The following is a 15,710-nucleotide window of genomic DNA, read 5'->3' as shown; positions in this document are numbered from 1 at the left end:
ATGGGGTTATATTTCATTTTTTCCAATCTGCATTAAATGTAAAGTTCCATAACCAAAATAAAGTAAACCAAAACGTACAATAATTGAACTTACGATGTAAGAAACAGTCATATTTAAAGCAGCGCCTGCAGAAGAGTGTATGAAATGAGTGCAGGCTTTGCTCCCTCTGAACAGACTTGGCATTTGGTCCATCTATGTTTGGTGTACATTCGGGAGGAAGGGCTCCTGGAAGTTGCTGCTCTGTTAGCTCTTTATACCTAAAAGCAGTAATTAAAAAAAAAATTAGTAATGAGAACAAAGAATGTTATTGAAAGCTAAATTCTTAATAGCATTTGGGTAGACAAAATGATCGTTGCAACTGTCCAGCACACACACACACACACACACACACACACACACACACACACACACACACAAGCAACAATACTGAGTGAAGTAAACAGAACCAGGAAAACAACACACACGATGACTACAATGAATGTAAATAGGAAGAGAAAATTAGCCTGAATGCTGAGTAAGTATAATGACCAAGACTGGCCCCAGGCAAACACAGTAACTGTAGCTAAACTGATTTGTTTTCTTTTCAAACTCTTTCTTACATGAGATGGATCACTGGGTAGGGGAATGGCATGGGGATATATCTGTAAATGAATGCAATATAAACATAAGAGGTATCAGTTTTTTAAAGTGAAATAAAAATATCACTTGTATCCAAATCTTTCAGACTGTCATCACCTCTTCCCTGGATTATTGCAACAGCCTCCCAATTGGTCTTCCTGGTTCAAGTCTCTGCCCACTTCTGTCTATTTACCACAGTGCTACAAAATTATTTTCCTTAAGTGCACATCTGACCAAGTCACTCCCCTATTCAATAAACCCTGGTGGTTTCCAGAGGCCTAGGGTAGCCTCTAGAACCAAATATAAACTTCTGTTTACTTTGTAAAGCCCTTCACAATCTTGCTCCATAGTCTCACTGAACATAACTCACCCATCCACATCGTGGGAACTGGCAAAACTGGCCTTCTTTCTGTTCCTTGCACACCACACTCCATTTCCCAATTCAGTGACTTTGTTCTAGCCTCCCCTCCCCCTGCCCCAACCTGGAATGTTACCTGCTCATCTCAGAAAGTCCTTTTTGCACTACCTTCTCTACAAAGCCTGAGCCCTTCAACTGCTGGTAAATTTACACTCCCTCAAACTATCTTGTATTTAACTACTTTGTAGCTCTTTATGTTTATTCTGTACACACACACAAGGTGTTTAAGTGATTTCTTCCTAATTTTTTTTTTCAACAAAAAAAAAATTTTTAATGACTTATTGCATAAATGTTTCAAGTATATAAAATAAGACAGTTTCTCTGAAGATTCATCTGGTAACCGCTATGTTAGGCAATTTATCCAAAGCTCATCCTGTAGGTAGTCATGGAACCTGTGGGGCAGAAATGATGTCCTGCCATTCCAACTATTATCAGGGACCTTCACATAAAGCTAACCAAGTTTTTCCAATCCTGCTAGGGAACCAGGGATGAAAGCAAGATGGGAGACGGTGTAGTATAGCAAAAAGAACACAATATGGGAGTCAGAGGACCTGAATTAAAATCCCACGTCTGACACATCTGTAAAATGAATAGATTGGACTAGATACCCTCTAAAATTGCTATCAGCTCTAAGTCTATGAACCTCTGATCCTCTGGTCAGAAGAAAAAGGGGCCTTGATTATGATAATAAGGAAGAATCCTTTAAAATTTGCAAAGAATAATACAAGGGGCAATTATTTTACCCCTTATCTATTCAAAATGAGTTTTTCCAAAGATGGAAAAGTGGTCATTGTTAGCCATTGTATCAGGTGATTATGTTGCTACACCACTATAAAGAAGAATTAAGGTTCTATGAAAAATAACTTGTATGTTATTCCTAGGTCAAGCTGAGATTTCTTTGGGTGAGACCAAGTTTAAGAAATAGCAACGTGGGGCTGCTTGGTGGCACAGTGGATAGAGCGCCGGCCCTGGAGTCAGAAGGATGAGTTCAAATCCGGCCTCAGATACATAACACTCACTAGCTGTGTGACTCTGGGGAAGTCACTTAACCCCAATTGCCTCACCACAAAAAAAAAAAACAAAAAAAACAAAACCCTATGTTACAGGAATGTGTGACATAGCCCAGGTGGATTACATCCATCTGCACTTATGTGGCATTTGTGGTTCTTCTGCCCCCAAAGAGTGAGACATAATTTGGGGAGAGGGTACAGAGAAGGTCAGAATTTTAGGGCAGAAAAAAAATATAGTCGTCTCTCTTGGAAAGAGGCTGGCCAGTGATTGGTGCTTAGATTAACATGCTGCCTGATGTCCTCCAGTTCACTGGATGGCTTGTAAAAACTTCCTAACATCTAGGATTCATTCACTTAACAAAAATTTATTGAGCGCTACTACATTCATGGATATGTACTAAGCATTACAAGAGATAAAAGAAGCCAAAGCACCTCCTCCCATGTGGATCACAGTCTAATCAGTAAATATGTCATACATAAAATTATAAGAAAAGGTAAAATGAGAAGTACTGTTCACTATGGTTATTTAGCTCAGAGAAGAGAGAGTTCAAGTTAACTACAAAGACAAGGGAAGGCTTTATAAAGGAACTGATATTTTAGCTACGTTTTGAAAAATGATTGAGATTTCGATATGTAATATGGTAGCTAAGCTATTCCATGTGAAAAAAAAAGTATAGACAAGGGAAAAGGAAAAAACAGGTGCTGGGGATAGCAAATGATGCCAGTTATAGAATATAGGAAGGACCAGGCAATAAGGTTGGAAAAGTAGATTAAAGCCAAATTAGAGAGAGCTTTAAATGTCAAGCAAAGGAATTTGGACTTAATTCAGTAGAAAACAGGAAATCACAAAAGGATTTTGAATAGAGAAACAATACATTAATATTAAGATTATAATATATATGTAATATATAAGATTAGTACCACTACATAAGAGGAATTTGGGGGGGGGGAGAACAATAGAAAGAACATAAGACCAGTTACAAGGCTGCTGCAGTCATTCAGAAGAATAAGTGAGGGCCTGATCTAGGGTAGGTGCAGAGGGGATGGAGAGAAAGGGACTAATGTGAGATATATTGTGAGAGTGAAAAACAAAACAAAGCAACTGATTAGATGGAAGCATAAAGTTAATTAGGGCAAAAAAGAGAGAGGACTAAAAGATAATCTTACAAAGCCTTGAGCCTGAATAACTGGTAGGACAGACATGACACTTATATGAAATGGAAAACCAAGAGGAAGAAGAGGTCTTGGGAAGAAAATATAGCGTTGTATGAGGTGTTTCTAGAAGCCTGAAAACACCCAACTAAATAGTCCTGGAGTTTGAGAGAGTAGCAAAAACCCTAAGAAGTCAGAAGGGTTTTGGGGGGTTTTTTTGTTTTGTTTTATGGGTTCATTTGAGATATCCAATTCAGACCCAAATAAGGGGAATAAGCCACTACTAAAAACAGCCTGTGAGATTATTGATGGACGACACAGTCTTCTGGTACTAGATTCTATATTTGAGAAAACTGAAGTTCAAGATGCAAGGAAGCTTAGTATATCCAAGTGCAGAAACCTGCATGCTAAGAGGATTGGTAGCCTTACTGCCTTATGGGACCCATTGTTGTGTAGATAAGCTCCCTGCAATGTCCTTGATTCCTATTTAATGGCATTAGAATCAGTTAAATCTTTCTCTGCTCTAATCTCCTTTTAATAGACAAATTTGTACTATTAGTCAAAGGGAAGGCAGAGTCCCCTTCTTTACCAGTCTTAGAGAAGGGAAAAGAATGGTTCATATGATGGATTATTACCTAAATCCTCACAGAGGCCAACAGCTCACCATTTTGACTACACACAACTCATGGGTCTATGCCAGGGATGGAGGAGGCAAGAAATAAACTAGCTGACCAAAAGGCTGAAATAAGTCAAAAGTCTGAGAGGTAAGTGGGAAAAGTCTCACTTTAACAGGGATAAGAAATGTCCATAAGAGAAAGGAAGGAGGACTTTGCTCTAAAGAACAGCAACTCTGAAAGAGCTACTGGAGAACAGATTTTGAGAAGAAGCAGAACTAGCTACCAGAAATAAATACCACGACACATCAGGGACCTGTAATTACAAAGGTTTGAGAATGCCTCATGTGGGAACTCTGAATTTTCTGAGTCTAAAAATCTATAACTTGTCTTTGAGACTTGTCTGAGCCTAGGAGAGATCAAGTGCCTTGTCCAGGGTTGGCCAGCTATGAAGTATCAGAGGAAGCATTTGAATTCAGGTCTTCCTGACTCCAGAGCAGCACATTCTAAACACTCTACCCCACTAACCCATAAACCAAGGCTGTTGGAAAGGAAGAGCTGCAAAGTCCTACAGCCCCCGGATAGTAGACTTTCAGGTCCCCTCCCGACCTGCTTGTCCTATAAACACAAAGCTAGGCTTAGAGGTAGAAGAGAAAGAAACTTCTCCCACTCTATTACCCTACTAGACCTACCTAATTTCAATTTAGTCAAGGCTGACAATCTTAAGACAAAATAAGGAAAACTGGATAGGCTCAAAATCATACCCTAATAAAAAAGGTAGGGCACATAGCCCACTCAGGAAAGAGGATACCTGGGGCAATAATAAAAGTCTTTTTCAAATTCCCAAGTAAACTTATGACTTATCCTAAAAAATAACCAGGATAAAGTTGTTCACACGCACACACTTGTTTTGTAAAACAAAAGGTAATGCAGCAGAACTGCTGATCAGCTATGTCAGTTTCATTTCCAGAAGCCAAAAGGGGGAAAGAAACAAACATTTATTAAGCACCTACTATGTACCAAGCACTGTGCTAAGTGCTTTACAAATAATACCTTATTTGACAAAAGTGACAAGTTATATTTTAGGCAGGGAGGCAACACCTCTAAAGAAAAATCTTACTTCTCCTTTAGTTCTTCTGCTGTTCCCTTATCAGGAAACATTGAGGAAATGGCTTCAAAAATCTTGTCAGAAGGAAATTTCCGAGGTGGGTGGCTTTCTTTATCTAAACAAAAATGAAAGAGGAATAAACAAACTTGTTTACTACTATATACTACTAAATTTTCTTCCCACAGAAGTTAAATTCTCCAAATCAAAATTCAGACAAAAATCAGTCATCAGGAGAGATTACTTTCAATTCTAAAGTAATTTTTCTATAATAAACTTAAAATGAATGTAATACAATAATGAATACCAAAGTCGCATGCAGACTACATAAGTATAACCTGTATCGAGTTGCTTGCCTTCTCAATGAGGGTGGGTAGGGAGGGAGGAAGGGAGTAAATTTGGAACCCAAAGTTTCAAAAACAAATGTTAAAAAAATTGTTTTCACATGCAACTGGGAAATAAGATATACAGGCAATGGGGCATAGAAATCTATCTTGCCCTACAGGAAAATTAAAGAGGAAGGGGATAAGTAAGGGGGGGGGGCAGAGATAGAAGGGAGGGCAGATTAAGGGAAATGGTATTCAGAATGCATGCTGTCTTGGCACTGGGGGAGGGATGATATGGGGGAAAAATCTGGAACTCAAAATCTTGTGGAAGTGAATGTTAAAAACTAAAAATAAATTAATGAATCTTTTAAAAAACAAAGAAAGCAACATGCAATTACACTTAAAGATTATTTATCTACCAGGTGTACTAGAAGAAACACGGATTCTAAATTCCAGAATCTGGGTTCTAGTACCAGCTCTGCCACTAACCAGCTTTGTAATCACGGGCAGGGCACTTCGTGTGTCTAAAGCTCAGATTCCTAAAACTGTAAAACTAAGGAGTGGAAACTAGGTGACAGCTAAGATACCTGAGCTCCACTCTAGTTCTGTGATTCTCTAATAGCATATTCTTCAAGCTTTTCTATACTAACATGATCCTAGGTTATCTTTGGCCAAATAGCAAAGAACAACTCTAAGTTAAGTGAAACTGAAGAGACAGACTTTTAAGTGGTTTTTTTTAGCTAGTACTAGGGTGGGTCCCAAAAATGTGAGTGCAGTTTTAAGCAAATAAAGACATAAATGAATATAATCACACCTTACTGTATTATTCTGAAAGTCTACAGTAAAAAATACTGCTTTAAGAATGTAATAACCAAACATACCATCTCTGTTATCCTCTAAATCTTTTTGTTTTTCATCTCTCTCATCAGGATAATCCCCATCATCATCATCTTCATCATCACTGTACTGACCAAGAGCATTCACCAACTCCACAAAAATCTCATCATTTATAAAACCGCATTCTGAAATTAATCACATTGAAATGTCAGAAAATAATGGTAACCTGCCATATTTATTTTAAAATAAAACAGCATATCACTTAGAACTAAAATAAAAATCAGAAAGAAATAATTTGTAATTATTTTCAAAGCTAGCCCTAGGTAAACTCCTGAAGTTCTGTGGCTTGTTCCCATTACCCCTAAGTTAGATATGACACTCCACCACTACCTGGGACCAATCACCTATCACAATAGGTTCTAGAAGTAGATCTCTTTGCCTCTTGCCATCATAAAGGGTTCTCAAGAGAGCCTACACTCAAGTAAATCTTAATGGTGGTATAAGTTACATTTTTAACAAGGATCTTCTGGAGACACAATAACATAATAACACGTTTCTTTCTTCTTTCTAAAACAACCCACTCTCCCCTCCTCCTACTACTTTTTTTTTTAAATCGGGTACAAGATAGCCTAATTTTACTCCACAGAAAATGCATGAAGGGACTCAATAGGAGGCCATAAAATTTTCAGGAAATCCATAGAAGACTCACAATAGCCTATTATATGTATTTTTACAGTTAATAAAAATGTTTCTAAAGAAAGAAAGAAAGACAACACTCTCATAACAAACAGCTGGCCCATTTCCCTCACTGGTGAATCCCTCCTGGACCCTTCAGTTTATGGAAGGGCTTAGGCCAGCTAGCCTTCATTCCATCCCAGGCTCTGGTCCAGACTTCTGAACTATGGTCCCAGGTATGTTCTTCATCATCCCCACTGCTCCACCTATCTCTCCCACCTTTTTAGCTCCCTTTTGCTTATGGTCTAAGAAACATAAGCTCCTTGAGGGCAAAGACTGTCTTTATTTTTATTTATATTCCCATCCTTAACATAGTGCCAGATATATAGTAAGCACTTAATAAATGTTGGTTTCATTTCTTCCAAATATTCAAAATCCATGTGGATTTTAGGCACTGTAGCATGCAGTATAAGAAGATAATATGGGGCAATAAATACTTCTAGAGTCTTCAACCAGTGACATGTGGGCAAACACTGACTCAACCAACATGTAGACTGTTGGCCTAATAAGTGCCATTTCTTATCTAAACGTTTTACCCTATCCTGCACCCAGATGAGTGTTCTACACTCAGTAAGAAGGAACAGGCTGACTTTGAATTTGAAGGACCACCCTAGGATCAATTTACTAAATGATTTTATTAAAGTTCTATAAATATTTGAGAATTCTGTTATCTAATTCATATATTATTTGACTGTATGTTTAATTGTATGTTAATGTTAAACTGTACATTTAATTGCCCCCCTGAATAATTTAGTACATAATATCTATAATACCCCTGTCATTCAAGTTGAAAACACAACTCCAAGTTTACAAATCAGGAAAATTAAGACATAGCAAAGTGATGTAGCCTCACAGTATTTTTCCAGTCAGGAGCAAAGAATGAATTATAACTTCAGGAACCTGTTGCCCACAACTGCTCTATGCTGAATGTATGAACTGCTCTACTCCTTCTCAAAAGATTAAATATTATCAATGTATATAGCTCACCTCTATCTCCATGTACTTTTCCATCATAATTTTTTATTAATTCTTCAATGAAAGTTCCATCCTGATCAAGAACCTCATCCCCCATATAAGGAATGTTATGTAAAACTGTCTCATCTTCCACCTAAAAATAATTAAGACATTTAAAAAGCCAATTTATCCCAAAGTAGCAAAATAGAAAATCATTAGGTGCTCTTTCTTATAGAACATTAAATGGACACAGTTCTGGGGTTATCCAAGTGTTATAACCCAAATCTAAAGTGGTAAAGCAAAAGATCTTCGTGCCATAAAGACAAAATTCTAAAAGAACTCTTTCACTAGTCAACCAAGAATTACTGAGTGGCCATTTAGGAAAAAGCACAGTTGTAGGCTCCATGGGAAGCTGTAAAAGGAAAGCAGATAATACATACATGGAAAAGAATTAACCTGTACAAAGGCAGAAAAGGTCACAACCAACTAAAGTATCATCTCTTAAAGATCTCCAAACTTTTAACTAATGCCCTACTTTTTCCAAGTTTATATGATACAAAATACTAGTGCAACAAAAAAACGGACAGTCCTTTAAAGTTTATGGCACCAGGATAGCACCTATATATAAAACTATAGACTACTTACTTCAAAGTGAAGAAATAAACACTTTAGTATTAGGATTAGATGTGTATCAACTGAGTGAAGTTATTCAAGGAAGGCTGAATGAGGAATGTGACTTTGGAGCCAAGTTTGGAAGAAGGAGAGGGCCAAGGCTTAGCACAGGGATCAGGAGGAGGAGGGCACTTTGGGAAGAAAAAAAACACAATAAGAAGCAACTCATATGCAAAGGACAGAAGGCAATTTTTTGTGGATAGAGGAAAGCTTTCATCTGGGAAAAGCAAGAAATAAAGGTAATTTGATGAAGAGAACAAATGATGGAGGTCCTAGTCACACATGTCTGAGAAATCTGGCTTGATGAAGAGAGAAAATGGTAAATCACATCAGGTTTCTGAGGGACAGTTAAAAGCACACTTTCAGAAGACAGTTGTGACTACTGTCATTTATTGTATAGTACGGATACGTATAGTGCAAACAAGCTAGAAACTAGACAATAGGCAGACTGATTTAGGTAGCTACAGTAGTCATATAAACATGAGATAACTACAGTCTGGGATCTATAGCTAGGGTGCAAAACATTAAAAGGGGCAGATTTGGGGAGTTGTAAAATATGACCTGGTAAACAACTGAATATAGAAGGCCAAACAAAAGAAAACTGACCAAACACTAAAGTTATAAGTTTGAAAGTTTACAAGAATGAAGTAATGGTGCCTTTCACTGAGCTTAAATTAGAAGAGTCCAAGAGGTTAGTTTTTGATGATGACACATAAAGATTCAAGCTTTTGCTATATTCCCCCTACAGTGGCTTTTTTGTATCAAAATTCCTGTTTTCTCTCTCTCATTCATTCCTTTCCACTAATCTCCTTTCGCTTAGAAATTTGATTTCTCTGGGTTGGAAACTAGGACTGTAATATCTGACAATTATTACCTTTGCAAATAAATCTACTCCCTTGTACCCAAAAACTTTTATCCTGCAATAAAGCAAAAGTAACCTCACTATGTTAGGGGCAGAAAATATATATGCTTTAAATATAATATCTGGCTGCAACCTTGGAAACTATGTCCTTTCAGAATTAATTTCACAGAATGTGAAAATATTATATCATTTCCCCCCTTCACTAGATTCTGATATGATCAAATTAAGATTCTAAAAATTAGTTGCCGAAACAATACCAAAACCTCATGTATTTGAATACCACAAATTCAAATTTAGAAAGAAATGGAATAATGTCTACACCTCTGATCTATCACCTTGCTTAAACCAAGAGTATAAACACAATTAAATAGGATATTTTTCTTGAGATTTTCTGGTACATTAAAAACATACACTTAAATAAAAACAATTAAGATTTAACCTAGTTTCATTTATTTCACATAACAGCAACAGAGCTTATTCTTCAAATATCTCATAAAGTTCAAACTGATCCCTAGTGCCCTTTCAGTTAACACCCCACCCTCAGGTGAATAAGGTTTTATATAAGGTACTGTTATATTTACATGAAGTCTGGTTCAAACATATTTTGTACATCTATTTTCAATCTAAATACACAATGATATTCATGTTCTTTCTATTCTGATACAAAAAAAATCAAATAAGAAGCTGCCATAAAAATACAGTAAAGTCAAAATCAGATTTGGCTACTCAGCTAAAATATAAAATAATCACTATTTTTTAGCATGTGAAGTTGTTTTATAAAGGGTAGTAATAGGATGCTATTTTTTTTTAACAGGAAAACACAAGGTTATCAAATTCACAGAAAAAAATTTCTAAGCTAAAAGGTAAGAAAGAAAAGGAATATGCACAGGCACATACTATATGAACAAAACTAATTGATAATGATGATAAAAGCATTAATACCTACTTGTTACATGCCAACCTTTAAATTATTTGATTCTTCCATTTGAGAGATGTACCTAAATTAAAGATTCCTTCTATAGTTTGCTATTTATCCTTCTTAGCTAAATATAGCCTCTAGCTACAATTTCAATTAGTACAAGAAAAACTACAAACTTTGTCCACTTCAAAGTCAGGCACAGCAAATAAATACCAACTGATTTATACAAATAAAAAATCTCAGAATCCTTTCAAGAAGAGAGTACTGATTCAAAATCTATAAAAACTTGGATAGAGCTCCAGCCTTGGAGTCAAGAGGACCTGAGTTCAAATCTAACCTCGGACACTTGACACTAGCTATGTGACCCTGGGCAAATCATTTAACCCCGAATTGCCTCACCAAAAAGAAAACAAAATTCTTTTAAAAACTACAAGAACTTAAAGTCATAATTCAGTATTTTATAAAGCCCTATTTGCCTTGTCTTTTAAGTAATAAAGACAGTTTAAAAATCAGTCCAATTATTAAATATGTATTCGTGTAATACTGATTTAATAGTTTTAAATTGAAAAGCTAGCTTTGACTGATACAATGTTAATTAAGAAAAAATGATATGCCCAAACAAATCAAGACTAAATTTATTATCTCTATTAAAAATGCTTTCTTTCATCTGCAGGGCTCCTGTACTGGAGTTTTCTAAAGTGTTGGTTTTACAGATTAAATATTTGACAGAAAGACCTAAGGACAAAGAAAATTAAAATATTAGGAACTATTTCCAACTGGAGTTTGATTAGAATAAATACAACACAGCCCTGAAATTACAATTTAAGTTCACAAGAAAATATGCTTTGCGTGAATATTTTTTTTTCCTGAGATTCAGTTTACACATCACCTTTAAAGTGTGTCGCTTGCATTAAGTGAAGCAACTCTATATAACAGGGAAAGTTGGACTTGTGATATAATCCAGCTCTAGTATAGCAAAAAAGTATTTTCCCATAACTATCTATACATAAGTCCTTTGACTTTATATTCATTTTCAATGACAGAGCAAAAGTACCAGTGCATCAAATTTACTTGTACTTTATCATTAAAAAGAAGTTAGTGGATCTTAAATTTGAAATAATAAAGGAAATAATAGGCATTATATATAGTATATGGAACAAAGGGCCAGTCTCAGGATCAAAACAACCTGAGTTCAAGTCCTCCGTGATAGATTCAGGCTTTGTGACCCAGAGCCAGTCACTTAACTTCTCAGTGCCCCCAGGCAATTCTCTAGAATCAATTGTAGGAACAGTTAAATTGCCTATCTTCATGTATACAGAAGCAATTTCCCCATCTTCCTTAATGGGAGCATTCTGTACTGATGGAACTAAGAAAAAAATTAAAAGAAAAAGGGATTTTTTTAATCTTAGGCTGACTTTAAAAAAAAAAAGGTAAAGTACAAAACAAAAAAAGTATTATAAACTATATCTGATGCTTAATAATAATTGTTGTTCAGTCATTTCAATCCTGTCCAACTCTCGGTAACCCCACTTGGGGTTTTCTTGACAAAGATACTGGAGTGGTTTGCCATTTCCTTCTCCAGCTCATTTTACAAATAAGGAAACTAAGACAGATAGATAACCAGACACTAACAAGTGTCTAATACAGGATTTGAACTCAGACCTTCTTCACTCCAGATCCAGCACCTGTTATACTGTTCTTCAAATACTGTCTAAATATTAATTATAAGCTCCTAATAAGAACAGGAACTTGGTATTAAGATTCAAATATAACGACAGCATTCTAAGGGTGTAGATTTAAATAACTAGCTTTACGTTTTTTCTAAGGCCATGATTTTATGCTAGGTATATTTTTCCAAGCTTTCATTTAGAAAATTATAAACACCAAGAAGCTCAGAAAAGCCCTTAAAGATACACAACTAGAGAGGAGTAACAAAAGGAAAAAGTAGCCAATGGTGATTCCAGGATGGGCTTTTCTGGGAAACTTATACAGATCAATTAAAATTCACATTAAAGCTATTATGATTTTTCTTTTTTAGGATGTACCTGCCTGATTCACCTTATACAGAGAATAAAAATTATCTATGCTTTCTGTTTATATAAAGTTAGCTTTACATTTGAAATAGATGAGATATAACATTTTACTTACCATAAAATTCTGCTGTAGAGGAGACCAAGAATACATTATAGGTACTGAAGCAACAGCATTCAGAGTCTTTAATGGGATGACTTGTTTTGGAAAATCCAAATCACTGGTCACAGAACACTAAAACAGAAAAAATTAAATTTAGTCTTCTAAAGATCAGTGAGCTAACTTAAAGCAAAACAGCTATCATTATAGCCATCAATTTTAAAAGAAATGCTGCTATATTAAGTAATTTTAAAAAATAAATATGTCACTGGTAAGTTTCTTGCAACAAAAAGGATTTTTTTAAAATCCAGTTTACCCTACGGAAACTGAAGAAAATCTTGTAGGCCTCAAAAAAAACTATTCCAAAATTTCCACCAACCTTTCCCATACTTACCAATATCATAGCATTCTTACATTTTATATTAACAAGTCTTGCTCCAACCTAAAGATCATATCATGACTACATCTTTGGATCATCAACATAATTGATCAATATATTGGAAAAGTCCAAAAATATGTATAATATGCAACACTTAGACTTCCCATTTCCACAAAGAGGTGGGTTGAGAACGTCCTCTCATCTCTTCTTTCAAGCCTTGCTCATTCTTTATAATTTTTCAACATTCACTTTTGATTTTATTGTGTTATAATCATTAGGTATACTGTTTTCTTGGCTCTGCTTACTTCACTCAGCATCAGTTCATGAATATCTGTTCTATATTTGTCTGTATTCATCACATTCATCATTTCTCACGGCATGGTAATATTCCACTGTGTTCATGTACTACCGAGCCATTCCCCAACTCAACGAAATATTAAAAGAATGAAAATAAAGGCTTCAATGTATCTCTTCCATAGGAGATTTTTGGAAAGGCATAAACAGGATTCATCTAGGATGAGAGGGAGTGGGTGGGTTGTGACCCATACCAGTGAGGTTTCAGACCCATTGAAATACTGAAGAATAGAATGGAATTTTAAAGTATTTTAAAGTTTTTGTTGTAGTCATAAAAGAGATCATGCTCCCTATTTTTAAACATTAGGTGAATTTAATTTTTTAATTTTTTTTTTTGTTCTCAAACTTTTTTTCAATTAAGTTGCTTTTCAAATGTGATAACTTTTCCCCTTTACAGCTCAGATCTTCAATGGGATGAAAAAATTCTCACTCCTAGATGATATATTATCAACCCAATTCTGAACCTACTTAAATATGGAATTTTAGGACCATGAATAAGGTTAACAATGAATGGTTACCAGGCACTTTTTATTTCATCCATAAAACATGAATGATTAGATCATTCCCCTTCTCAGTAAGTTTCAGTGGCTCCCTCTTTGCCTCTAGGATAAAATACAAACTCTGCTGATTGGCATATAAATCCCTTCTCAGTCTAGCTCCAGTCTGTACCCTTCAGGCTTGGGGCACAATTTTCTGTGTTCCAAACAAACTGACGTACTTATGGGGTCCTTATACACAATATCCCATCTTTTGTCTTTGCCTTTACCACAGGTTGTCCTCCGCCTTTCCCTATACCTCTTGGAATCCCCAGCATCCTTATGAGGCTGATCTCAAGTACCTCCTCCTACATGAGGCCTTTCTCTTCTTGCCAGTGTCCCCCAGAAACTATTTTGTATTTATTTTGTACATCTGTGTACCTGCTGGTTCTCCCCTAGTAAAACGTATGCTCCTTGACGGGGCTGTTTTGTTTCTATCTTTGTATCCCCAGCCTGTACTACAGTGCGTCACACATAAGTAGGCACTTAGTAAGTGTTTGTTGAATTGACCTGAACTTACTAAAGTAGAATTAATTTAACTAACATCCTTAATAAGGAAATGTCTAAAATTTTCCAGTAAGTTTTTTTTTCTCTGAAAATGTATCATCCCTGACTTACGCAACAGTTACCACTTACATCACTCAAAAGTCTAGGAAGATTTTTGACTCCATAAAGTATCACTTCATCAGATCCTACCATTTCTATAAGATCACTATGGAGAAATTATCCACTTTCAGGTCCCTCTTAAAGATTAAACAAGGAAGAAAAGTTGTTCTATGGAACTTAATTGGTACTAGGGTAGTGAGGGACTCTAAAAGCTAGAGGTACTAACATGGAAATGGAAACAAACCATACGGACAATTAAGTAGGATTTCTCCAAAGATGGGGTGAATTATCACATGCCAGTTATACAAGTAACTATATGGCTGAAACACTGGGAGCTGGGAAGGCCAAACTGAAAATAGGAGCTGTAGGAGCAAAAGAGCAAAGAGATTTCTCTCTAAGCAGCCACGTCCAAGTAAAAACTGTTGTATGGCAATTCAGGGGAAGATCAGGACACAACCCAACAGATCTCAGAGGAACATGCCTAAGAGACACAGCTGGACTGTCATTATATGTAATGTGAACTACTAAGACAAAAGAAAACGGCAGCATTAAGTGATGGGGAGCCTGTTTCTAAACCTAGTTTACACGTTCCCACAGTCTCCATCAACTCAAATCTAATCCCATTTCTCTGAGAAACACATTATCAACAAGTCACTAAATAGCAATCTTTTGTGTTAATAGAATGACAACCATTAGGAAGAGTGAAAGAATGTTCCTCAGGACAGGTGTCTGAGGAAGCAGTAGTACACAGACTGGAGGGTGGAGAGAGGGGTGTGTGAAAAAAAAAATTATGAGAAACAGAGACTTCAGAGAACTTTCCAGGGATGGTAAATAAACAAAAGTGTTATAGCTAGGAAATACAGGGTAACATTTGGTGACTTCTATCAGATTGAAAATAGTTGCAATTTCTATTGGTACATCTCTCTAATTTTCAGGGAGGGGAGCTGAGGAAAAGAGGAATCACCAGCTAAAAATAATGGATTGACCTAGGATTCTAGGTCCTGAATTCAAGGGAAAATATGTTCTTGATCATGAATTAGAAGCTGAAAGTCTAGCCCTCACTAAAGAGGACTTACAGGCTCAAAGCTAGCAAAGAAACAGAAGTACTGTTAGGATAAATTATACTCCCTTTCTCTTTTGTTCTGCCACTTTGTGTACATAAAGACATGGTAAAGTAATCCTAGGGAATAGTCCTCCATCAAGATTCTCAGGCAGCACAAGGTAGTTTAAAGTTCATTTCTAGGACAAAGCAATTCCTACCTTTGAAAAGTACCACCTACAGTCTTTTGGTCCAGGGACAATATGTCATTATCAATATCTTTAAGTATTTACTAAGTGCCTGGCACTATACTAAGCAGTAGAGATACAAAGGCAAAAACATGGTTCCTGCCCTCAAGAAGCTTACATTCTAATGTAAAAGACAGCATGCAAATAATTATGTAAACTAGAGGTAGTTACATTGCCCTCTCTAACCCTAGATTCT

General features: G+C 36.0%; 1 protein-coding gene across 6 annotated transcripts in view; it reads right to left on the bottom strand.

Annotated features, from left to right (window-relative positions):
* EZH2 (enhancer of zeste 2 polycomb repressive complex 2 subunit) overlaps positions 1-15,710 on the bottom strand; it is a 74,034-nt gene that overhangs the window by 19,838 nt on the left and 38,486 nt on the right. For 3 of the 6 annotated variants that reach the window (XM_027856835.1, XM_027856839.1, XM_027856837.1), the window contains exons 4-8: positions 12,371-12,487; positions 7,803-7,923; positions 6,125-6,265; positions 4,933-5,035; positions 79-257 (exon numbers count right to left, since the gene is read on the bottom strand). In XM_027856835.1, the coding sequence (XP_027712636.1) occupies positions 79-257; positions 4,933-5,035; positions 6,125-6,265; positions 7,803-7,923; positions 12,371-12,487 (661 nt within the window). The remainder of the gene's footprint in view (positions 1-78; positions 258-4,932; positions 5,036-6,124; positions 6,266-7,802; positions 7,924-12,370; positions 12,488-15,710) is intronic. The other 3 variants (XM_027856836.1, XM_027856838.1, XM_027856840.1) reach the window with 1 other exon arrangement.

The sequence above is a fragment of the Vombatus ursinus genome, unplaced genomic scaffold (assembly GCF_900497805.2).
Source record: "Vombatus ursinus unplaced genomic scaffold, bare-nosed wombat genome assembly UNPS02011649.1, whole genome shotgun sequence".
Classification (NCBI taxonomy): Eukaryota; Metazoa; Chordata; class Mammalia; order Diprotodontia; family Vombatidae; genus Vombatus; species Vombatus ursinus.
The sequence above is the reverse complement of the archived record's forward strand: the minus strand, read 5'-3'. Positions and strand labels throughout refer to the sequence as shown.